The sequence below is a fragment of the Staurois parvus genome, unplaced genomic scaffold, assembly GCF_062004578.1.
Source record: "Staurois parvus isolate SC_StPar_1 unplaced genomic scaffold, SC_StPar_1.0 ptg000151l, whole genome shotgun sequence".
Lineage (NCBI taxonomy): Eukaryota > Metazoa > Chordata > Amphibia > Anura > Ranidae > Staurois > Staurois parvus.
The window spans coordinates 20,754,751-20,781,342 of NW_028317947.1; the positions used below are offsets into that span (position 1 = coordinate 20,754,751).

General features: G+C 43.9%; 1 protein-coding gene across 2 annotated transcripts; it reads right to left on the bottom strand.

Annotated features, from left to right (window-relative positions):
• Positions 1 to 1,747: 1,747 nt before the first annotated feature.
• On the bottom strand, positions 1,748 to 26,192 carry METTL2A (methyltransferase 2A, tRNA N3-cytidine). 2 transcript variants are annotated; one of them, XM_089674613.1, is made up of 10 exons: positions 26,068 to 26,192; positions 21,230 to 21,487; positions 21,026 to 21,117; positions 17,758 to 17,984; positions 15,942 to 15,991; positions 14,828 to 14,888; positions 10,319 to 10,458; positions 6,877 to 6,983; positions 5,492 to 5,557; positions 1,748 to 2,331 (listed from the first exon to the last, which is right to left on the bottom strand). In XM_089674613.1, exons 2-10 carry the CDS (start codon positions 21,472 to 21,474, stop codon positions 2,189 to 2,191), a joined length of 1,131 nt encoding a protein of 376 aa, XP_089530739.1. In that variant the 5' UTR covers positions 21,475 to 21,487; positions 26,068 to 26,192; the 3' UTR covers positions 1,748 to 2,188. The 2 variants fall into 2 exon arrangements, with proteins under 2 accessions (XP_089530739.1, XP_089530741.1); XM_089674615.1 differs by having other exon boundaries at positions 25,982 to 26,114.
• Positions 26,193 to 26,592: the final 400 nt, after the last annotated feature.

Genomic DNA, 26,592 nt, shown 5'->3' on the forward strand with positions numbered 1-26,592 from the left:
TTGTGTACAAGAATCAGAGGGAGATCTTTCCAATGGGGGCACAGACAAAAATTCATTTTAAGCAAGGGAAAGGAGTCTAAATTTACCCCAGTAGGGACACTAGATACAGAGAATCTAAGCCTTTCATGCTTTATTGATAGCAAATTAAAAAATAGATGAAGTGGGCTTTAAAAGTGCACTACCGCTGACAAATCTTAGATAAGGCAAGGGTGTGCATTTACTAAAAAACAAATTTCATCTTGTTCTGCAGCTTGGATACAAGAGTCCCCTATTTTATTTAGTGCAGGGGCATAGTAGCTACTTGACCTACTATCACTGGAAAAACAAGCTGATTTTTATTTTATTATTAGTGGAACAATTAACCACTTTACTGCCACCCTAGCTACAGGGCAGGAGTATATACGTGATTTTGCATTTCCGGGTAGGGGGCGCGCGCGCGCCCTACCCATGTCGCCATTTGCAGTCTCGGCTGTCAAATCACCAGGTCCCGATTGGTGATTACTCATCGTCACATGGTGATCGCCGAGTAATACCGATGGGGGAGAGAACGGTAAACAATACAGTTCTCTCCCCGGTCACCTCCACCACAGCAAAGCCATACAAAGCAGTATGCTTACAGTGGAAAACACACACACAGCCCCAAAATAAAACACACACAGCACACAGTTAACCTTTTGATTGCCGCAGATGTTAACCCCTTCCTGCCCAGTGCCATTAGTACAGTGTCAGTGCTTTTTATTATCACTGATCACTGTATTGGTTTCACTGGGGATGTCAGTGACACCAAGTCAGTTCCCCCCAGTGTCAGCATGCCCGCCGCAGTTCCGCTATAAGCTGCTGATCACCATCATTACCAGTAAAAAAAAAAAAAAAAAAATTCCAATATATATCATTTGCAGACGCTTTAACTTTCACGTAAACCAATTAATTTTCACATAATGGGATTTTTTTTTTTTTTAGGAAAGACATGTAGCAGAATACACTTTGGCCTAAATTTATGATGAAATTTGATTTGTTAAAAAATGTTTTAATGGACATGATTAATAGCAAAAAGTCAAAAATATTGTTTTTTTTTCTCAAAATTGTCAGTCTTTTTTTGTTTATAGCGCAAACAATAAAAAATGCACAGGCGATCAAATACCACTGAAAGAAAGCTCTACCTGGGTGCAGCGTTTCAGGACCGCGCAATTGTCAGCTAAAGTAATGCAGCACCGTAATGCAAAAAATGGCCTGGTCAGAAAGGGGGGTGGGGGGTGGGGGGGTAAATCCTCTGGAGGGCAAGTGGTTAAAGTAGCAAAATATATATATTTGTTTTGCTGTTATCAGTGGTAAAAATGCTAAATGTTTTCTTTCTGTATTTCAAGTACAAACGTAATCATTGCCCCACAAACTGACCGCCTTTAAAACAAAGGTCAGACAACCCTATTAACACTTATGAGAGGTTCACTTCAACACCTACCTCCCAAGGAGCATACCAGATGCCTCTATAATGGAGTAGTTGGAGCAGTTGGGATCCCACTGGTCTATCTATAGGCAAGTAGCTTGATGTTACCTGATCTGCAGAGCTTAGATTTGATATAAGTGTATGTATGTGAAAGGTAGGCACAAACTGCACCTACATCTGTCCAAAGAAAAATCCAGGAAACAATTTATTTATACCACCACTCAGCAACCACCCACTCACCCCAAATTAAAAAAAAATATTTTTTTTTTTAAATTTTCAAAGAAAGACAATTCTTGTGTTAAATATGTTAAATACTATGAAATTTTATTTTTAAAAAGTTTTAAAAAGTCTTTAAATTAAGCGAACCATTGCTATGTGTTTACCTTCTGTAAAGGGAATAAAGTTCAAAGTCCCCGGTACAAGCATGTGTTTAAAATTCCTGACAGCTGGTCAAGGGTCACAATACATAAAATGTTACAGTTCAGTCAGATGCAGATGATTCCAGTGTGATTTATAAAAACGCCACTTTTGCCATGTTTATGTGATCTCTGAAACTGTTATTTTTCAACTTTTATTTATAGCAGACCTGATGTTTATTCTCAAATTCTTAGATTCTCAGTGGTGACTTAAGAGTTCCAGACACTGAAGGTTCACAAGGAAAGCAGCTGGTTTCCCCCATTATTCTTTTCTCACCACTACCAAATCATTCTGCTTGATAACATCTTAGGATGACATTCGTGTTTTTCAGTTGCATGGCTTGCGGTATTTACACTGAATCCAAACGCGATACATTGTCAGCTGTTTGCCTCGATTAACTTGCAGCCGTCGATCCACTATATTCTGGGCTTTCTCCAAACCAGCTTTATTAAACATATCCCCAAGCTCATCTAAAAGGAAAGTATGATTTTTTTGATAAAAAAAAAAATGCCACAATAACATTAGGCTCAATAAGTTTTAAATCAACCTGGTCACTAAGGGAATCCCAGGGTGTCACCAGGGTCATCCCAATTGGAAAATTTCCTCCCTATTAGCCTGGGTTCACATATATGCGGTGCGATATATCGCATGTGATTTGCACAGGAACCGCACCACATTCCTGTGCAAATCACATGCGATTTGTGTGTGGTGCGATCAGAGACATACATTTTGTATGGCTCTAATCGCACCGCAACAAAAAGGTGCAGGACCCTTTTTTTGGTCCGCACTAGAATCGGATCGCATGGGTATTCACACCTATGCGATCCGATTCTGCACATCGCACTACGTTTTGCAGAACGATTTCGGGGTGTTGTTAATTTAACATACATGCCCGCAGCGGTTCGCATGAACAGGGTGTGATTCTGATGCGGTGTGTGGAATTCGCACAGAAAAAGCTGCGAATTCTGGACCGCATCAGTGTGAACCCAGGTTTACTGTTCTGGTGTCAACCAAAATTTGGAACTTTTACATTCAATGACAACGGTAAACAGGACCAATAGAGAGGGTAAATCTTGTTAACCGGGACACAGACAGAATAAATAAATAAAAAGACGGGTGTTCTAATCCTTCTCCATTCTATCAAAAACTAATCAAGTTTTGTTTTTCGTTACGCTTTAACAAACAATTGCTCAGCCTGTAGAGAGTATAAGGACTTCTTGTTACCGGTCCTGCCACCTACACTGTGAATTCTGTTCTATTACATAGCTACGATGGCTGAAATATCTTCTGTATCCAACAGTTGATGTCTGGTTCCCCCACCTCTGCAACGTGTAGTTTCATCTGTTGGCCATATAAATCTGGTCATACATGGAGTAGACTTTAGCCACTACCTGATAAATCAGATATAATTCGAGTTGTGCGTGACCCTGTCGGCACTTTCCTGCTTGACATACTTTGATCTGAAAATCGAAGGAGCTGGGCGGAAAACTGTCCACCAAATATACAATCAGATGCAGCCACTGTTCGGGTATTTTAACAGGTGCAGGTGCCAGCTGTTGAAAAACTGTCAGCAGGGCAGCTTCCTCCAGGAGGAGAAAATCAATTGCTGAAAAAGAGAACTCCTGCAGCTTAATGCAAGCTTAAATCTCCAAAAATTCCTGTAGTGACACAATTGGATGGAAACACAGTGAGGTGAGTGGTACAAGGCATCCAGCACTTCTGAAAGTGTTGGATGCTGAGGACCTTAATCTTAACTCTACAACAGTGGTCACCAAACTGCGGCCTGTGGGCTAAATGCGGCTCTTTGCTTGCCTCTGTGTGGCCCTCAGGGAACTATTCCTCTCACTGATACCAACAAGAAGGCACTATTTCTTCCACTGACACAAACTATGGGGCATTTTTCCTTCGACTTACACCAATGATGGGGCACAATTTCTCCCACTGATACAAACAATTAGGTACTATTCCTCCAACTAATACCAATGATGGGGCACTATTCCTCCAACTAATACCAATGATGGGGCACTATTCCTCCCACTAATACCAATGATGGGGCACTATTCCTCCAACTAATACCAATGATCGGGCACTATTCCTCCCACTAATACCAATGATGGGGCACTATTCCTCCCACTGATACCAATGATGGGGCACTATTCCTCCCACTGATACCAATGATGGGGCACTATTCCTCCCACTGATACCAATGATGGGGCACTATTCCTCCCACTGATACCAATGATGGGGCACTATTCCTCCAACTAATACCAATGATGGGGCACTATTCCTCCAACTAATACCAATGATGGGGCACTATTCCTCCCACTAATACCAATGATGGGGCACTATTCCTCCCACTAATACCAATGATGGGGCACTATTCCTCCCACTGATACCAATGATGGGGCACTATTCCTCCCACTGATACCAATGATGGGGCACTGTTCCTACCACTGATAACAATGATGACGCACTATTCCTCCCACAGATACCAATGATGGGGCACAATTTCTCCCACTGATACAAACAATTAGGTACTATTCCTCCAACTAATACCAATGATGGGGCACTATTCCTCCAACTAATACCAATGATGGGGCACTATTCCTCCCACTAATACCAATGATGGGGCACTATTCCTCCCACTAATACCAATGAGGGGGCACTATTCCTCCCACTGATACCAATGACAGGGCACTGTTCCTACCACTGATAACAATGATGATGCACTATTCCTCCCACAGATACCAATGATGGGGCACTGTTCCTACCACTGATAACAATGATGACGCACTATTCCTCCCACAGATACCAATGATGGGGCACTATTCCTCCAACTAATGATGGGGCACTATTCCTTTCTCTGATACCAATGATGGGGCACTATTATTTTCTCTGATACCAATGATGGGGCACTATTCCTTTCTCTGATACCAATGATGGGGCACTATTCCTTTCTCTGATACCAATGATGGGGCACTCTTCATCCCACTGACACCCATGATGGGGCACTCTTCATCCCACTGACACCCATGATGGGGCACTATTCCTTCCCCTGACACCAATTATGGAGCACTATTCCTCCCACTGTCACCAATGACGGGGCACTATTCCTTCTACTGTCACCAATGATAGGGCACTATTCCTTCCACTGTCACCAATGATAGGGCACTATTCCTCCCACTGTCACCAATGATAGGGCACTATTCCTCCCACTGTCACCAATGATAGGGCACTATTCCTCCTACTGTCACCAATGATAGGGCACTATTCCTCCTACTGTCACCAATGATAGGGCACTATTCATCCCACTGACACCAACGATAGCTGATGGGACACTATTGCTTCCAATAATACCTATGATGGGGCACTGTTCCTCCAACTAATACCAATGATGAGGCACTATTCCTCCCACTAATACCAATGACTGGACACTATTCCTCCTTCCACTGGCTACAAGCAGTAACCTGGGCAGCAGAACAGATCCTTTTCTTTACAATCTGTTGGGTGGATATCAGACAGTCTTTCATATTGCAGGCAATTATTGCAAGTGGCTAATTAAAACAACCCCCTTGGCAGACAACTGACCCCTGTACGGGCACCTTTATAAGTCAGAAAACACAATCTTACCTTGAGTAAAAAAGTAGACCCTTGTGCCGTCTCCTCTTACATAGAAGTTTTCAGACAGACATCGCCCTGAAGAATACACATGATAAGCATCATCATAAGAATCTAACTACATACTGAAAGGTGCAATTAATTACTGCATATACAGGGGGCAGGTAGGACCAACAATCATCACAAATATGAAGACTGAACAGTTAAGAGTAGACTTTGACCTATTGCATTTCTAATGCATAACTAAAACTTGCAACTTCTCCTCTTGTAAGAAACCAAAGGCAATAGAACAAGAAGATATGCCTTCCTGCATGACTCATTGAACCTCCACCCTAAGAGTCATGTAGAACGTGCAAATTAAAGCACAGATCCACAATTACACCAACGTAGGCCATATATTCACTTTGTAGAACCCCCCCCCAATGGCTATCTAGCCTGTCCTGGGAGTGGTACACCAGCTCCAACCATACCCCCTACACAAAAAGTAAATAACAGGGAGGCGCATCTAAAAACAAGTACTACAAAAAAAACCCAAGAGAAAAAGGATACCGCACCTCAATGGCTACTGAACATCAATGGCCATTGAGGTGTGGTATCCTTTTTTCCTTAGGGTTTTTTTTTCTCGTATATCCATCCTCCCTGGGTGCAAAGGCAGGAAGTAGAGTTCTTGTCACTCCAAGAAGGAAGATAAAAATTGTCAACCTATTTGTGGTACATTAACATACAAGAAAGGACAAACATCGATTTATTTCAGACTTGGTAAGGAAACTTGGCAAGACAAAAATGCAGAGCGGCTACAGACTTTTTTATAAAATTTAAAAGCCAATACAGCCCCTGGCTGTCCAACTTATCCTATAACTTAATGGAAATTGGGGCTTTCCCGGCATGCATGCCTGTTCAGGGTTGGTTACAAGAGGAGCCACTACCTTTGTTTAAAGAGACACCATTTGATTGTCCATTTAAGGCAAAGTGACAGTTGTATAAGGGCTTCCCCCGACCCCTTTATACTGACCTCTCGAGTGCTGAGAAATATCCAGTGCTTCCTGGAATGGGGGGGGGGGAATATGTGACCTCCTCCTGCAGCGACTCGCTACTAGACCCAAGCTCTGTCACAGGTGATGTCACTGCTCCATCTGACACCAAGAAGTTTGGTGAAAGGAATCATGGGGTGGCATAATTAGGTGTGGGCTTTAGGCGCTGTCATTTTACCCTGATGAGGTGATGGTGCCACTTTAAATATACATTATTTTTTTTAATGAATACAGTACATAACATAATTTACTGCTTTTTATATCCACCTGGATTTAAATTTAAATGTTGTACCCCCAACCCTTGAACATGGCTCTTCACTAAAGTAAAAGACCCCTACAGAGATTTCACAATCTTGGCAGTTATACCTTTCTTAAATCGTAGCTGGGCCATGTCATAACGGCCATAGTCCCTCAACAGGATGCAGCCACCAGGTTTCAGAAGCCTACTTAAACGTGAAATGGCATCTTGCATTCTGCAAAGAGAGAAAACAGAAAAGAGATGGAATTACACATAGCAAAAAAAGGTGAGTCGTGTGAATTGGCTGTGGTGGTTTCATTAGTTACAGCTGTAGATTTGAAAAATGTTTTATCTATTCTGCTTTAACCCTTTGAGGACCATAAGATTTTGGAACGCCAAAAGAATCAATTTTTTTGTTTTTAAAGTTCATACACTTCAGTTGCTGTAACTAAGCCATTTCATGAAATAATTGGCAAAAAGCTAGATCCATTTGTTGTTTGTTGATAAGAACTAATATTTTGACTCAAACCAAAAAAAAAAAAAAAAAAAATTTTTAAATTCTTAATCAGATGATACACACAATTAAAAACATGGGACAAATACGTCCCTTGGTCCTCAAAGGGTTAAAGCCATTTTCTTCTTTATTTACATTGCCTGCGGCACAAGGGCAGTGCAGCATGCACTGTAAGATGCCAATTAGTGGATCAAAGTCTGGAAATAAAGAAACTGCACTGTGCATAGGTGGAAGTTGCAGCATCAGAAGGTGCCCAATGGCCAAGTGATAAAAACATCAGTAGACGATGAAGATGGTAGCTCAGGCGATAGAGCAGGGACAGACAGCACAGAGCTATCATCAATGAAACACGGAAAACACATTATTGCAAGTGCTGCAAGAGGAATTTTAAGAGCTTTAAAGTGACATTGTCACCATGCCTATATAGGCCAAAATGACAATGTTTCTGCAAAGGGCCCCTCTGACTCCAATATTATAACCTCATCTGTGCTCCTTCCATGTTCCTTTCGAGTGGTGGCCTTACTCTCAAGGTCACATGATGTTTGGGACTAGCAAACTGGCATCTAGACCCAAGCACTGTCACAGAGGAGGGTATCAAGTGCACCTCCATACCTGGAAGTGCTGAGTGCAGTCTACGGCTACAAAGAGTGGCGAGGGTGCACTGGTTACAAGAGTATCAGTGGGTCAGGGGAGAGACTGTAATTTTTCTCTGCACTGGCAAACTGCCAGTGTCTCTTTAAGGACTACATATTAAAACAGTACCATGCATGATTTAGCAGAAATATTGAAAAATTACACGAGTTTCCCGCTGAAGCCCATTAAAGTGACTAAAGAAGTACAATATGGACACCTAGTGGTGTTTTCATATACATTCAGATGTCTTCAAGATACAACCTACCCTCCACAAAACCTGCACCACTCCTTTACTAGTAGTATTAAATATAGTATCAATAGCCATTCACATATTCACTGGTGTATAATCATTGGCACCAAATCCCTATAAAACGTTCCAAAACCAGACTTGCATTGAACATAGGATATTTTTTTTTTCTGGATGTGGTTGTGGGCCTTGCGGCCCTCTGCCTTACACAGTGTTATCTAGACCCCAGCACGGGTCTTATATGTGTATTTCTATGTTTGTTGCATGTTGTTTCCCTATCGTCTATTTTTTGTTGTCGCTTCGTATCATATGATTTGTCATGGTTTGTATGTTTCTTTTAACATGCTTAATAAAATCTTTGGTAAAAGAACATAGGATTTTTAATGTGCATAGCTCCAAAAATATAACTGTGTGATGTACACTTTGGCACCTTAAAAATCCCACTTTCAATGCATGTCTGGTTTATCATAGGCCTACCAGCTCCCTACCAGTCTTTCTATTCAAGGCCTAGTTCACACCATGGTGCAGAGACATCAGTTTTTCCGCACACGTTCTGCAAGGGCACAACAAAATCAACTGTTTTCTATGTGCCCTGTTCACACCACCACACTAGTATCACATGCAGATTTTTCGTCAGCAGGAATCTGCAAGGTGTATAAAACTAACTGAGGCTCGCATGAAAACTGATATCTCTGCAAGTGAAATCTGCATGTCAGTTTCCTTCAGTTTTCATGCACGTATGGAGTGAATGAGCCCTAAGAGTATCATCACTATAAAGGGCAGTCTTTTTTTTTTTTTTTTTTTTTTACTGGCCAATAAAAATTTACAGACACATTCCTTTAAGAGTGAGGCAACAAAAAATAAAAATGACAAGTGTGTGACCAGTCTCCCTCCACAATGTGTCACTGATAATCATATCTGTACCCAGAAAACTATATCTATACCCATGAAATATCAGCTATTCCTATTCTGTGTAAGTACCTCGGTCACTCAGCATGATGTAGCTGAGAAGGATGGTGGTGGACACAATTTACCAGCTATAAACGAATATTCAAACAGAGCAGAAAATAAATGTGAGCAAAGTTTTTCCACACAATAGCTTTCAATCCATGGAGTCCCCCGCTGAAAATTGCTACTGCAGGTTGGTGATGCTAGATGAGCAACAGTGAAATATGACAGTAACTGTGCCAAACATAACAGCTTGCAGGGCCTTTATAAATGTTAGAAGATTCTACTGACTGATCTGCTCCCCTCCTACTTACAAAAGGACCTGAACCATGCCAGGGAATGCAACCCCTTACCGGTTTACTCATCAAAAGCCAGTAACATGTTGGCTATTCTAATGTGGTGCATGGAAGCCAAGAAACATGTTTCTAAAGCTAGCCAGAAGGAGCAGCTAGACTACATCAGTAAAGAACCTGAAGACATTCAGGATACTAAGCAAAAATTGAGTTCTCACTCCCCTGTGCAAAGGATAAAGCCTTAGGGGAAGGAGCACCCCCTCCCCTGTCTAGTGTCATCCTCCTAGGGGGAGATCCTGATGTCTCGGTGTCCCCCAATGAGCATTAAAGGAAATGCAATGGTTTGCCAAATCCCCAGAGTAAATCTTTCCGGAGAGAACCACGAAGGATGCTTTCGCAGAACAATACTGAGAATAGTAGCCGTCAACAACTGGAGTTTCTGACCGAGATCAAGTATTCATCTAAGGACTTATGAGATTATTCCTAGATTTCTGATAAGCATACTTACTCCTGGTCATTGACTCAAATTAGTGAAGTCAGAGGGTCACCATGACAAGCCAGGTAACTAGCTCTTCTAGAAGACATTCGAGCATAATGAACTGCTTGATCAGGAACGGTGTTGCACCTGTCTGGCTGAGCAGTGTGTTTAAATGTGTTTAAATCACAAGACTTACCAGACTGGTTGACCTACAACTGTGTATTTAGCAATTTGACTTTTGTTACATAAAATCCTAAAAAAGTAACCTGGTAGTAATTTAATTTTAAATTCTTCATTGGAAGCTTTTACTGTTACACATTGTGGTCAAGGCCATCTATTTTATAGAAAGGTACATGTTAAAATCAATGGCTGCAAACTCAGCAGAAAAGTGCACAGCTGCAGTTATCCATCTCAGTCCCTGGTGCAGAAAGAGCTTGCCATTTTACAGGTCACTCACTTGCTTGGAAGGATGGCTGAAAGGACAAAGATGAGAACAATGACATCTAAGCTGTCCTCAGGAATGGGATACTGCAAATTTTCATCTGATAGGTCGTGGACAAAGGCAAAGCATCGTGATGGATTATACTGAGGATTAGTCTGTAAAAGATGGCACAAAAACAATTACTTTCATGCACTATATTTGCATTTTTTCTCATGCACAAATATCTGTATAATCAATCATTCTTTGTTTATTGATACTTTTATAGAATCGATTGGAAAAGGTTTAGTATCTAAAAAGGTTGTCACCAGACAGTGCTAGCAAAACATGGAGGGCTGTGGGACCAATTTCAAAAAATGAATTCTTAATTTTTTTTGGAAGGGAGATTGATCCTACAACAATCATAGACGTTTACCAACATGATAAAAAAACCTCTGGACACAAAAAGGAACACTCCTGCCTCTTGAACATATATGGGAGATGTCAAGTGAAACAAATGATTTACTTGCAAAGGAAGACTTATGAATCCCCAATTCACTTTTACCAATTATTTTCAAATCATCAATATCAGCCTCTCAACCAAGGTTCTGTGTAACCCCCGGGTTCCACCAGAGGTTGCTAGAGGATCTTTGAGCAATGAGCAATTTATCCCTCAGAGATAGGTTTCCATGGACACCAATGATCTATTTAGACATATGCATGGGGGGATTGTTCCTACAAACCATTAATGTAAAGACCATTACGCCTACTGACCATTCCGCTTATGTACTTTAGGTATAGCAATTATTAGCAGGGGTTCCAAAATCATGTTGTCTTCCCACAGACTGTTCTCTTCTTACAATTCCTCTCAATTAATGGAGTGAAATTTGTTTATGCTTTCCAATAAGCTTTACATTTTTATTTATATAGCACCAACACTTTACGGGGCCCTTTACGTATAATTGTACATTCAAATAAGTCCCTGTCCTCAAGGAGCGTACAATCTAAGCTTCCTAACTCACATTCATATATACACATACTATGGATAATTTAGATAGGGGCCAATTAACCTATGAGCTTGTCTTTGGAGTACAAACTCCATGCAGGTAGTGTCGTAGTTGGGATTTAAACTCCGGACCTGCTGCAAGGCAACAGTGCTAACCACCAAGCCACTGTGCTGCCCACTGCCACTGTGTTGACATGCACCTATCACATTGTTATGTAGATGCTCTTATTACACATAAACCTTTACTATTGTCCGCGATGAATTTCAAGCACAAGCGTTACACTGACGAATGCTCATCTGGACTAGTCCCCTTGCTTTAACTTGCACTCAACTCCATGCTGAGCATCCAGCAGTGGATACTTCAGTACATGAACCATACTTTAATTTCATCAAGGACATTTGTGATTAGTGCATGTCAGCATAGTGGCAGTGGACAGCACAGTGGCTCAGTGGTTAAATACTTTTGTCTAGCAGCAGGCCGTGAGTTTGAATTGCAAGATTAAGTACATATTGTGTGAAATCAGCTAACATCTGTGTTCCCTGCATGCTTTGAGGTTTTGTATTATGGATTATCTTCAATAACTTTCACTGGATTTTCCATCTATTGGAGTGTGGTCAACCTCCTGTCATGTATTGAAGTATCCATGGCTGCGAATTGGACCTGTACTTACTGGTATGGTTAGGGGGCTAATATGCAAGGTGGTCTAACCTGGAGCAGTGCTATCTGATGATCATTCACCAGACCCAGAACATAAGATCACCATGGAAAGAAGACCTCAGGGAAGCACACAGAACACAAAGAAAAATGGAAGACCCCAGCCAAGAGTTAAAGCGGAGTTCCACCTGAAAAAAAAAAAAAAAAAAAGTCAGCAGCTACAAAAACTGTAGCTACTGACTTTTAAAATACAGTCACTTACCTGTCCCTCGGTCCAACGGTGTCTTTACCACCGCTGGTTTCACCAGCCATCTTCTCTCCCTGGCGCCGGCATCTTCAGTGTGGGCACCCGGCTGTGACAGCTTGCGGCTTCACAGCCAGGTGCCCACTACCCATGTGCGAGAAGCGCTGTGCTTTGTGAATGGCCCCGTAGTCTTCTGGGACCTGTCACGTGTCCCAGAAAACTACGGGGAGGGGATGGGAGTTCATCCCCTCCCCTTTGGGGAGATACCCGCTCCCCAAAGGTGCCAATCCTTAATGGGGAGCGGGGGACAAAGGCTTAAAGCGGAACTTCCCCTTTTGGGTGGAGCTCCCCTTTAAGTGAAAACATCAAAACTTGAAAACAACTAGAAGGTTCTAAAGTCAGAATCTAATTCCTCTTTATACAGCTCATGTGAACTCATTTCCACAAAATGTTTCACAAGAAGTCAGTCTGCCTTACGCTTGGTGTAGCCAAAGGTGCAAAGCCTTCAGAGTTTAAAGTCCTCTCAGATCATTCCTTTGCCAAAAACAAATGAAGGGATCAGTCAGTCTTTTCTCTCTATTAGACAGCTAGAAACCTTCCAAAAATAAGCTAGTAGTAGTAAATTGCATTCAACTGGAGATGTTCAGTAACGCAAGGCATTTTACCGCTCATCCAAGCAGTTTCCATAGTTCTACTGAGTGTTGGGAACCTCCCCAACCATCTATTAGGCACATCGGTAATTTATTCCCTTTAATTCAAACACCATGGCATCATGAAAAGAGTTGAGGCTGATGTCTAAGAGCATAACAGAAGGTGTGAAAATCTGCCATGACACATTTCTGTGGTGAGTGGGTCAGTCTGACCGTGTGCAATGATGCATCACAATATAAGGAAAAAAAACAGCATCAATTTTACCAAGAAACCATTTATTAGATACATAGGCCGCTACACAATCTAATACTGCAAAGCACACTATAAATTCCAAGAAATAAATGGATGTATCCGCATCAAATGAAAAGCAAATAAATCCTGCATGAGCATTGCTGCGTATCTTACAGATCATGTTTTTCTTCTGATGTAATGCCCTATTTTTTCCCTCATATATGCAGTACAGAAAATAAAATTCCCTCATCATGAATTGTGCATGTCACATATTTACATGTAAACTGGCCATGTAACATGATCCTAAGTATTCTTGGAGGATCCTTACAGGTTACAAGTCCCTGTGTCCTCTGATCCTCATAAAAACACTTCCTGCACTTCTTAAGCATTTGCATGTGTTACCATGTAAAATGTAAACCTAAAACATACAGTACAATGCAGTGGTACCAGTAGTAATCCCTCCGGGAAATGTGATTCCAGTAAACTGTGTCTTTTTATAATGCAGTGCAGGAAAATGCACCATAAAAGAAATACAGAACTTATTTTAGCATCAGTTTAAAGCCCAACTCCTGCCAATTTTTTGTTTGAACAAAAACATTTCAACCTTTTCTCAATCTACTAAAAATGTATCTTTTTATTGTGTCTGGTTAGAAAGACTTCCTATCATAGCCTTTCTCAACCAGGGTGCCCAGGCACCCTACGGTGCCTTGAGGTTTCTTCACGGGTGCCTTGGCATAATGTACAAAAATTGGCCAAAAGCAGGTGGAACAAGCCTGCCTTTTATTATTATTTATTTCAGGTACTTATATAGCGCTGTCAATTTACGCAGCGCTTTACATATATATATTGTATATTCACATCAGTCCCTAACCCTCAAGGGGTGTACAATCTACAGTCCCTAACTCACATTCATATACAAGGGCCAATTTACACAGGATCCAAATTAACCTACCAGCATGTCTTTGGAGTGTGGGGGGAAACCGGAGTACCCGGAGGAAACCCACGCAGGCACAGGGAGAACATGCAAACTCCAGGCAGGAGGTGCCGTGGCTGGGATTCGAACCAACAACCCTAGTACTGCCAGGCGAAAGTGCTAACCGTTTAGCCACTGTGCTGCCCGTAGTTACACAAAGTCGAAGGTTTTCACTGTGCACCATTATGACCTTCTACCCGCCGGCGTACTGACAACCAATGAGTCAGTCAGTCAGTGCTGGGGTCACATTAGCTCAGTGCTGGGGAAAAACTGAGGGAGAAGATTTACACTGGAATACTGTCAGTACCAGTGTGCAAAAGTGTATTTGCTGTGGAAGAATAAATCACCTCTAATGTTGGGTGCCCTACATGTGATATATAAAACTTTTGGAATAGTTTTTCACATTTTAGAATGGGATGCCTCAAGATGGTTCATAATTTTAAAGGGTGCCTTGGGACTGTCCATAATTTTAAAGGGTGCCTTAAATGAAAAAAGTTGAGAAACACTGGTCTATCACACAGGAACCGAAGGGAAATTCCCCAGTAAGAACACAGTCCTCAATAAGAGACTCTAACCTCTCCCTATGCCAAAATGGGAAAAAAAAAAGCTTCGGCTAGATTTGGGCTTTAAGCTGCTGGGCAGTACAGCTAATGATCCAAGGTATACAGTAGTTTGGTGGAGTTGTTTTGCAATTAACAAATCTAAATTCTTTGGCATTTTTTCACTGACCATTCTAAAACCTTTATTTTTGTCCGAGTCACACAATGTGTTTACTGCCATCAACCTACCTTCACAAGTTCCACAGCAGTGCTAGAGAAATCACAGCAATATATAAACAGGCCAGGGTCACTGAAGAAAAAAAGTTGAAAAAGAAAAGGAAAAGCATCAGAAATAAAAAAAGGCATCTACCTGCTTATCTACCCACTTCCGGCCAAACATTATGCACGGTTGCTAGCTGTCAAACTCAGCTGTCCCTGGCAGTTCTGTTCCCCACAAATGGACAGGAATCAGAATGACTCCCAATCACACGACCACTAAGTCAGCAATGAGATAGTGATCACATGCAAGCTGAAGGCTTCATTTGGGGAAAAATGGTTTCAGGTTGCGCAGCAGCCTCTAAAGTAGCAGTGTGTCGCTGTTTAACATTGTAATGATCTAATGCAATTATAGTATTAAAAAAAGCATGCATTAAAAGAGTGTACCAATCAAAATCCATATGTCTTTAAAATAAATTGTAAAATTATTTAGGTAGGCAAATTATTCAATGTTTGCTGACAAATATTAAAAGAATAAGTTCACCTTTGGAACAGGTTACATGTTCCACCCGTTTTTAAGGTGGAACATGTGACATGTTCCGATAGCCGCAGCCACCCGCCTGCCACCCCCTCTGACAGATAATACGGGGAGAAGTTTCCCCATACTACCTGTCAAATTTGAAAACAGTGCGGCCCTGTGGGGCTCTGCCCATACAGCTGCGTCATTCATTTATGGACTTTGGTAAATGAATGAACTGCAAGTCCCGACAGACTTAGCGGTTGTGGGCTTGTAGTTGTAAATGAACTACCATGGCGTTGTGGAGCTCTGTGGTAGTTCATTGAAGCTTCCTGTCAGAATATCTGCTTGACCGTACATCCCGTACGACAAGCAGATATTCTGACAGGTCTGCAGAAGACCTGCATGGCGTCAGCAATCTACTGATCGCAGGTGCAATGCTTTCCAGGCTCCTTTGGACAAAAATAATAAATGCACATTTTTTTACCTGCAAAAAAAAAAATGTGTATTTATTATTTTTGTCCAAAAGGTGAACTTATCCTTTAAATGGTTTAAAAACGGCCTAGGCATCTTGACTTCAATCACTTTGGCCACAAAATATTGAATAAATGCCACATACAATTTACTCACTTATTTGTCTGTAATATTGGGAAGACCGTGTTCCCGACACCACATCCCACCTATGATTGAAAGAAAGAAAAGAGCAGGTTACATATCAGGGAGAGATAGGGGGGCTGAAGGAAAAAGGACACCTTGATCCGCAGAGAACATTTCGTTACACCAAACTGATCAAATGATTACAGAAGAACCTGAGCCAGCGCAATCAACAAGAACTGGAACTGAGTAATCAGGTGATCTGTGTTGCATGAAAAATACATATATATATATATGTCTGACAGTTAAGGACATTGAAACTTAGCTGTGCAAAAGGTTTGTAAAATGAATGATGCTCACTGCAGGTTTCAAAGCTCACTGGATTGCTCAAGCTCCTGTGTGGGTAGATTTGGTGCTTTTATTATATATATATTTTATTTTAATTGAATAAAAATTATTGAATCAGAAAAGATCACTTAATTACAACGGACCTATCTTAAGCACAGAAAGGGGGTGCCATTGTTGATATCCTTCTGAAAATGCTAATTGCTTGGCTGTTTAGACCCACTGTCTTTAGTACTTTCTGTCTCACCGAGCTGGATATTGTATGCAAATCAGAAAAATCAGAAGTCCTTATCTATATGCCTCTTTTGGGTTTGCACATTTTGAAATATTGAAGCAAAAAGGGTCAGCATGGCAGAGGAGACCTCAATAATAGCAGCCACCAGGTATCTCTCCCTAATGATGGGTTTCCCCAAAGGGCGGCATGCTAGACGAGCATTTACAGCTTTTTCCTGGCTGGTGGACATTAAAGCTAGAGAGTGCTGCAAGTCAAAAGAGCAAGATTAGATATTTATTCATCTATTACATGTTTTTATAAAGCACCAATATTTTATGCAGTGCTTTACATATTGTATATTTTTATCAATAAATGCCTTTAAAAAGGAGCTTACAATCTAGAGTTCCCATGGCACATGCATACATACAATATGGCCAGTTTAGACAGGAGACAATTAATCTAGCAGCAGGTCTTTGGAGTATAGGAGGAAACCGGAAGTACCCAGAAGAAACCCACGCAAGCAGAAGAACATGCAAACTCCCTGCAAAGAGTGTCCAGGCTGCAATTTGAGCCAAGAACCCTAGTACTATGAGGCAAGAGTGCTAACCACTAAGACACTGTGCTGCCCCAGTGGACTGCAGTCTTTGGAACTAAGAATGGTATGACAAGTGTTTAATACTGAAGTGCATAAACATTAAAGCCAAACAACAGGCAGATGTAAAATACATGAATTAATGCAGATCTGTGTTCATTTAATGTACTAATTATACTATAATATCATTATATTCATGTACTGTATGCAAATGTCCTGATAAGAAACTAGCTGACAGGAGGAGGAGAAAGAGGTGAGGAAGCAGAGGGATGGTTTAATCAGTCTACTGCTGCTCCTTCACTAGCCTTGCTGGGCTGTGCGTCATAGTAAATCTCAGGAGCAAATGGGCAGAAATTCAAATTCTTTGGTATAAAAAGCTTTATTATGATGTATTTCACCTGTGGTTTTAGAGGTTTGTCTGCAGTTCAGCTGATGTCCATAGCACAAGAGGCAGCTCACCAAAAACCAGACTCCCCTCCCCTGGGAGGAAAGGCTTGTTATAAAGTAACTGGAGCAAAAGTGGTCAGAATTCCAGCAAAATTTAAAAAAATTATATGTATTTTAATGAATAAAAGCAACCAATCTGTATTGCGTATGTGTGAAATAACGTTTTAATTGAACATTGCCGGGATTACTGGCTACTGTTACTACAGTTACAAAAAATCCAAGTCATCTGCAGTCCATACATTCCTACACTTTACCTCCAAGATACGATAAGAAGCTGAGGATCCTGGGTAGTCATTGTTTACATCCTGTCCTTCTTGATCAGGGACACTTCTTTGACATTCAGCAGAATCTGGATGACTCCTACCACTGGGGGACAGCTCAGGAAACTCTGTAAACAGCCACTGTCTGTCTTTGAAGAATCGGTTTTCATGGATGGTGTAAAAGTCATCCCAGAAGTTGCTAGCTTTGTTTTCATACTCCTCTGTGGGAAAAGAGAAAACAGGACACAATGGCACATTATACAATGACCTTCATTTCATTTACAGCAAGAGCCCAGTGATCAATGGTAAGGTCCAGGAGTGACAAGAGGGTGTTGCTAAGCTAGACCTTTAGGCCTCGTTCACACCATGTGGATAGATGTGTTTTTCTGCACTTGTCTCTGCAAGGACACAAAGAAAACAATTGTTTTTATGGGCCTTGTTCACACCACAACACTAGTATCTGAGTATTTTTTCTGTGCAGAAACATGCAACATGTAAAACTCACCTCACCAATATTGTGGTGTGAAGAAAGCCTATAGAAAACAATTGTTTTCTGTTTGTCTTTGCAGAGACTTGCTTTAGAAAATTCACTTCTCTGCACATGGTGTAAACAAGTCCAAAATATTCTATGAAAATCAAATCTTCACATTTTTATGTACATATGGAGGTTGATTCACTAAACCTGGCGAGTGCAAATTCTGGTGCAGCTGTGCGTGGTAGCCAATCAAGTTCTAACTTCAGCTTGTACAGTGAAGCTTTGACAATAAAACCTTGAAGCTGATTGGTTTCTATACAGAGCTTCACCAGATTTTGCACTCTGCAGTTTAAGTAAATCAACTCCCATGGTGTGAATGAGGCTTTACGTGATATTAAAGGCAAGTTTGAAAAAAAACAAAAACACAAAGATTTCATATATACCTGCTCTGTGCAGTGGTTTTGCACAGAGTGGCCCCGATCCTCCTCTTTTTGGGCACTCCATCCCCTCCCTCCTGCAAAGTGCCCCCAGAGCAAGCAGCTTGCTATGGGGCACCAAAGCAGGCTCCCTCCTGAGCTGCTACTCTACGTGTCCATTCAAAAAAGAGAGGGGAAAAATTGAACAGGAAAGCATCAAAAACGCATTAAAAAAATGCACCGGAATATACATGCAAAAATGCATCTGGACTGCGTTTCTATGGTGTGACCCAGCCCTTAGGCATTTAAATAAAATGACTTGGTGGTGACAATATGCCTCAAGGCACGAACAAGTCACAATCAATCCAACGGTCATTGTTGGCACACTTTAGGGTATTCCAAATTTCAAGTTCCAAATTCCAAATCTCAACATCCGAATTCAGCATCCTGAGTTTCAAAATTCCGAGTTTCAAATTCTGAATCCCAAGTTCCAAATTCTGAATTCCAATATCCAGATACTGAGTTTCAAGTTTAGAGTTGCTCAATTCCAAATTTGAAGTTCCAAAAGTCAAAATGCCAGGTTTCAAATTTTGAATCCCAAATCTGAATCCTAAATACTGAGTTCCCAGTCCACAATTCCGAATTCACCAATTCCAAGTCTCAAAGTATGACTTTCAAATCCCAAGCTCCCCAAGTCCGAGTTTCTAATTTGGAGTTTCAACCAGTGGGTTGAATGAATAATAAGAATCCGATTCCCCCATCTACGCATTCAACGTGGATAGGTGAATAATTTCCACTGAGCTACTGTATTCTGACAGCAGGGAAACATCCCCACCATCAGAATACAATAATCAGTGTTGCCAGCTATGGATGGTAACATTGGTCCTATGGTAAAAACCCTACAGGCCGATTGTACACAAGTTGATCAATAGATTAACTTGTGTACAACCTGCCGTCTATACATGGATCGGAATCCGGATGGTCCTTGCTGGACCGGCCAAATTTCAATCCATGTATGACAAGCTTTAGGCTTTATTGACAATTTTTTTTTTCAAATGCAAAGGGGACAGGGAGGCAATCACTGCCAGTATTACATATCTTGGTGGAAGATATGAAAGGTACTGTAAACTAATGGATACCAGGGGGTGCATAGTTTTAGCCAGCCATAGATGGATCTAAATTTGGCCAATCCCTGTTAAACCAACCAAGTTTTGATCCATCTGGTTGAACAGAAAAAAAAAAATGCATCATCTATGGCCTGCTTTAGAGGGAACACCAGGGGTATTGTCATCCTTGGGAGACATAGGCTGAAATTTAAGTCATGTATTGAAAGGTTAAGCCTTTGGGCTTTATGCTGACACATTTCAGAATGGCTAAGTGGTTAGCACTTCCGTCTGGCAGTACTGGGGTCGTTGGTTTGAATCCCAACCACGGCACCACCTGCCTGGAGTTTGCATGTTCTCCCTGTGCCTGCGTGGGTTTCCTCCGGGTACTCCAGTTTCCTCCCACACTCCAAAGACATGATGGTAGGTTAATTGGCTCCTGTCTAAATTGGCCCTAGTATGTGTATGTATGAATGTAAGTTAGGGACCTTAGATTGTACACCCCTTGAGGGTTAGGGACAGATGTGAATGTACAATATATATGTAAAGCGCTACGTAAATTGACAGCGCTATATAAGTACCTGAAATAAATAAATTTTAATTTTATCTTGTTCAGCCAATGGGTCGATTTCCCTCATCCATTCTAACAAGGTAGATGGAGGAATCTCCACTGCTGCCTACAGCCGCAGATGCTAGGCTGCCATTTTTTTTTTAAAGCAATAGGCCAGCCCTTAACCCCTTGACACCGAGCGCACGCAAATATGCGGCCTCTCGGCATCTGGCCCTTGAAACCGAGTGGCCGCATATTTGCGTGCCATTAGAAAATACATATGTGCTGAGAGCGCGCACGCTGCGCGCTCCCAGCCATATGTACGTGACTCACGGAAAAGTCCCGATCTCCCCTTGCGATTGGGACCTTTTCTGATTATGTGACTGCCGTGACAGCGAACCACGGCGGTCACATGACCCTAAAACCCCGCCTCCGGCTTCTGAAACTCTTAAAGGGCCGGGAGGCACCGGCACTAAGAGGTTAAACTTTGAAAATGCACAATGCTTACTGGAGGACGCAGTAATACAATATAAGTATAAAATGACAGTTCGGCACATCAGTGTAATAAGTGACCTTAGTGCTCAATGTCATTAGATCATTTTCCATCCCTGAACACAATAGGTAATACCAGGAAAATGTCCTCATGGTTGGGAGGGTGTGCTGATGTATGCTAGATGTCTCCTACTCTCTTTCTGCGATCTCAGAATCCACCACTTACCTTGCTGCTCTAGTGATATGGGTTGACTGCTGTTTTCAAGAACCTTCTTTCTAGCTGTGGCTTCCTGCTCCTCGGACCACTGTACATTGTCCCTGAATAGACACAGAAAGGAAGCCGTCAGTTTTCCAAATGTAACACTTCAGCTCTAAGAAACCAACTTCCTATATCTGATCATCTTTACACTCCCCATATCCCACCGCTCACCATGCGTTGTGCTGGAAGACCTGGCTTGGATCCTTCAGAAAGCGATTCCCAAACTGAGGCCTCTTCTCCTCCATACCAGGACTGGAAGCCATCGATGTCACAGAGACAGCGAACCCTCTAGAGGAGATCCAATCAGCAGCAGAGAAAGTGCATGGCCAATGGTGAATATACCGATCAGATGTCGAAGTACGTCTCAGCAGAACATGGAAGAGCCTGGAACCCCCACGTGTGGTCAAGGGGCGCATGTAACTAAAGGAGCTAAAGGAGACAGATTAGTGGAAGGAGATCAGCACATAATCAAAGCTAATGTAATTCCCAAAGATGGTTAACAGTCTCCTGTTATGTGTCTCCAGTCTATGACCATCTCCTGAACAGTCTCCTGTTCAGGGGAGGACTGACAACTCATGGGGCCCCCGGGCAATAGGGGATCATGGGACCCCTGTGTCCTTGCCCAAACTCAAAACAGTCTATGAAAAAGGTACCAGGGGCATCTCATGGGGCCCCCTACTGACCCCGGGACCTTGGGCATTGCCCAAGTTTCCAAACGGTCAGTCCACCTCTGCTCCTGTTATGTGTCTCCAGTCTATGACCATCTCCTGAGCAGTCTCATGTTATGTGTCTCCAATCTATGACCATCTCCTGAGCAATCTCATGTTACGTGTCCCCAGTCTATGACCGTCTCCTGAGCAGTCTCATGTTACGTGTCTCCGGTCTATGACCGTCTCCTGAGCAGTCTCATGTTACGTGTCTCCGGTCTATGACCGTCTCCTGAGCAGTCTCATGTTACGTGTCTCCGGTCTATGACCGTCTCCTGAGCAGTCTCATGTTACGTGTCTCCGGTCTATGACCGTCTCCTGAGCAGTCTCATGTTACGTGTCTCCGGTCTATGACCGTCTCCTGAGCAGTCTCATGTTACGTGTCTCCGGTCTATGACCGTCTCCTGAGCAGTCTCATGTTACGTGTCTCCGGTCAATGACCGTCTCCTGAGCAGTCTCATGTTACGTGTCTCCGGTCTATGACCGTCTCCTAAGTAGTCTCATGTTACGTGTCTCCCGTCTATGCCCGTCTCCAGAGCAGTCTCATGGTACGTGTCTCCGGTCTATGCCCGTCTCCTGAGCAGTCTCATGGTACGTGTCTCCGGTCTATGCCCATCTCCTGAGCAGTCTCCTGTTATGTGTCTCCGGTCTATGCCCATCTCCTATTATGTGTCTCCGGTCTATGCCCGTCTCCTGAGCAGTCTCCTGTTATGTATCTCCGGTCTATGCCCGTCTCCTGGGCAGTCTCTTGTTATGTGTCTCCGGTCTATGCCCGCCTCCTGAGCAGTCTCCTGTTATGTGTCTCCGGTCTATGCCCGTCTCCTGAGCAGTCTCCTGTTGTGTGTCTCCGGTCTATGGCCGCCTCCTGAGCAGTCTCCTGTTGTGTGTCTCCGGTCTATGCCCGCCTCCTGAGCAGTCTCCTGTTGTTTGTCTCCGGTCTATGCCCGCCTCCTGAGCAGTCTCCTGTTGTGTGTCTCCGGTCTATGCCCGTCTCCTGAGCAGTCTCCTGTTATGTGTCTCCGGTCTATGACCGTCTCCTGAGCAGCCTCCTGTTATGTGTCTCCGGTCTATGACCGTCTCCTGAGCAGTCTCATGGCACGTGTCTCCAGTCTATGACCGTCTCCTGAGCAGTCTCATGGCACGTGTCTCCAGTCTATGACCGTCTCCTGAGCAGTCTCATATTATTTGTCTCCGGTCTATGACCGTCTCCTGAGCAGTCTCATGGTATGTGTCTCCGGTCTATGACCGTCTCCTGAGCAGTCTCATGGTACTTGTCTCCGGTCTATGACCGTCTCCTGAGCAGTCTCATGGTACTTGTCTCCAGTCTGTCATCCTCTCCTGAGCAGTCTCATGTTATATGTCTCCAGTCTATCATCTTCTCTTGAGCAGTCTCATGGCATGTGTCTCCAGTCTATGACCGTCTCCTGAGCAGTCTCATGGTACGTGTCTCCGGTCTATGACCGTCTCCTGAGCAGTCTCATGGTACGTGTCTCCGGTCTATGACCGTCTCCTGAGCAGTCTCATGGTACGTGTCTCCGGTCTATGACCGTCTCCTGAGAAGTCTCATGGTACGCGTCTCCAGTCTGTCATCCTCTCCTGAGCAGTCTCATGGTACGTGTCTCAAGTCTTTGACCATCTCCTGAGCAGTCTCATGGTACGTGTCTCCAGTCTGTCATCCTCTCCTGAGCAGTCTCATGGTACGTGTCTCCAGTCCCGGACCATCTCCTGAGCAGTCTCATGTTACGTGTCTCCGGTCTATGACCATCTCCTGAGCAGTCTCATGGTACGTGTCTCCAGTCCCGGACCATCTCCTGAGCAGTCTCATGGTACGTGTCTCCAGTCCCGGACCGTCTCCTGAGCAGTCTCATGGTACGTGTCTCCGGTCTATGCCCGTCTCCTGAGCAGTCTCATGGTACGTGTCTCCGGTCTATGACCGTCTCCTGAGCAGTCTCATGGTACGTGTCTCCGGTCTATGACCGTCTCCTGAGCAGTCTCATGGTACGTGTCTCCGGTCTATGACCGTCTCCTGAGCAGTCTCATGGTACGTGTCTCCGGTCTATGACCGTCTCCTGAGCAGTCTCATGGTACGTGTCTCCGGTCTATGACCGTCTCCTGAGCAGTCTCATGGTACGTGTCTCCGGTCTATGACCGTCTCCTGAGCAGTCTCATGGTACGTGTCTCCGGTCTATGACCGTCTCCTGAGCAGTCTCATGGTACGTGTCTCCAGACTATGACCATCTCCTGAGCAGTCTCATGTTATCTGTCTTCAGTCTATGACCATCTCCTGAGCAGTCTCATGTTACGTGTCTCCAGTCTATGACCGTCTCCTGAGCAGTCTCATGGTACGTGTCTCCGGTCTATGACCATCTCCTGAGCAGTCTCATGGTACGTGTCTCCGGTCTATGACCATCTCCTGAGCAGTCTCATGGTACGTGTCTCCGGTCTATGACCGTCTCCTGAGAAGTCTCATGGTACGCGTCTCCAGTCTGTCATCCTCTCCTGAGCAGTCTCATGGTACGCGTCTCAAGTCTTTGACCATCTCCTGAGCAGTCTCATGGTACGTGTCTCCAGTCCCGGACCATCTCCTGAGCAGTCTCATGTTACGTGTCTCCAGTCCCAGACCATCTCCTGAGCAGTCTCATGTTACATGTCTCCGGTCTATGCCCGTCTCCTGAGCAGTCTCATGGTACGTGTCTCCGGTCTATGACCATCTCCTGAGCAGTCTCATGGTACGTGTCTCCGGTCTATGACCATCTCCTGAGCAGTCTCATGGTACGTGTCTCCAGTCCCGGACCATCTCCTGAGCAGTCTCATGGTACATGTCTCCAGTCCCGGACCATCTCCTGAGCAGTCTCATGTTACATGTCTCCGGTCTATGCCCGTCTCCTGAGCAGTCTCATGGTACGTGTCTCTGGTCTATGACCGTCTCCTGAGCAGTCTCATGATACGTGTCTCCAGTCTATGACCATCTCCTGAGCAGTCTCATGTTATGTGTCTCCAGTCTATGACCATCTCCTGAGCAGTCTCATGTTATGTGTCTCCAGTCTATGACCATCTCCTGAGCAGTCTCATGTTATGTGTCTCCAGTCTATGACCATCTCCTGAGCAGTCTCATGTTACATGTCTCCGGTCTATGACCATCTCCTGAGCAGTCTCATGGTACGTGTCTCTGGTCTATGACCGTCTCCTGAGCAGTCTCATGATACGTGTCTCCAGTCTATGACCATCTCCTGAGCAGTCTCATGTTATGTGTCTCCAGTCTATGACCATCTCCTGAGCAGTCTCATGTTATGTGTCTCCAGTCTATGACCATCTCCTGAGCAGTCTCATGTTATGTGTCTCCAGTCTATGACCATCTCCTGAGCAGTCTCATGTTATGTGTCTCCAGTCTATGACCATCTCCTGAGCAGTCTCATGGTACGTGTCTCCAGTCTATGACCATCTCCTGAGCAGTCTCATGTTACGTGTCTCCAGTCTACGACCATCTCCTGAGCAGTCTCATGTTATGTGTCTCCAGTCTATGACCAATTCCTGAGCAGTCTCATGTTATGTGTCTCCAGTCCCGGACCATCTCCTGAGCAGTCTCATGTTATGCGTCTCCAGTCCCGGACCAATTCCTGAGCAGTCTCATGTTATGCGTCTCCAGTCCCGGACCATCTCCTGAGCAGTCTCATGTTATGCGTCTCCAGTCCCGGACCATCTCCTGAGCAGTCTCATGTTATGCGTCTCCAGTCCCGGACCATCTCCTGAGCAGTCTCATGTTATGCGTCTCCAGTCCCGGACCATCTCCTGAGCAGTCTCATGGTACATGTCTCTAGGTATGTGTCTCTAGTCCCGGACAATCTCCTGAGCAGTCTCATGCAATGTTTCCCCAATCAAAGTCTGCTAATAACCGTCCCTAGCCTGCAATAACTCCCAATCCATGTTCCCAGCCTCTGACAGTCTCTTGTAGCATGCCTGTAGGCTTTGCCAGCTTTCTGTAGCATTACCTTCCCTGAATGTCTGACTCTGGTGACATGAGGGGCTATAGCTGAGGCCCCCTCTATCCAATATGTTATCCACTGAGCAGACACAATCAGCTGCTGAACACTCTGCCTGGGGCCATCCCCTCTGCTAAACCTTGACAGCCCCAATCACTACCTCTGACCTGGATCCTTGGGAAGCCCCACAATGTGATGTCACCAAGGTGTCCCCACTGAGCAGACAGGCTGCCTACCAATGGATGAGGGTGTCAGTACAGGAGAAGCTCTCCTCTATACGATGGAGGACAGAACACACAACACGACCATCACACTGACCGACCTGAACTCACTGGGCTCCCCCGGCACATGAGGATAGAAAACCTCCACTGTACAGGAAGAGGAGGAGGCCGGAGGCGGGGCGGAGTGGGCGGGGAACACCGGGAAGAACCAGTTGATTGAACGGTTCAGCTTAGGGGAGGGGGAGTGGGCGGGGAGACAAAGATGATTGATATCGCATAGCTAATGGGCGGAGAGACAGAGACCATTGCCTGCTCGCTACGGAGGGGCGGGGTTGTGGGTGGGGAGACAAGGATGATTGATAGCCCACCACAGCGGGACTGTGATTGGACGGAGACACGGATGATTGACGGCTCTCAGCAGAGGGGAGGGGTAGTGAGCGGGGAGATAGATATGATTGACAGTTCCATCCTGAAGAGGGTGGGCGGGAAGCTAAAGATGATTGACACTCTCATCCTGAGGTGAGTGGGCGGGAAGATATACATGTTTGGCAGCTCCCTGCTGAGGTGAGTGGGCGGGGTAATAAAGATGATTGGCAGCTCCCTCTTGAGGTGGGTTTGTGGAATAA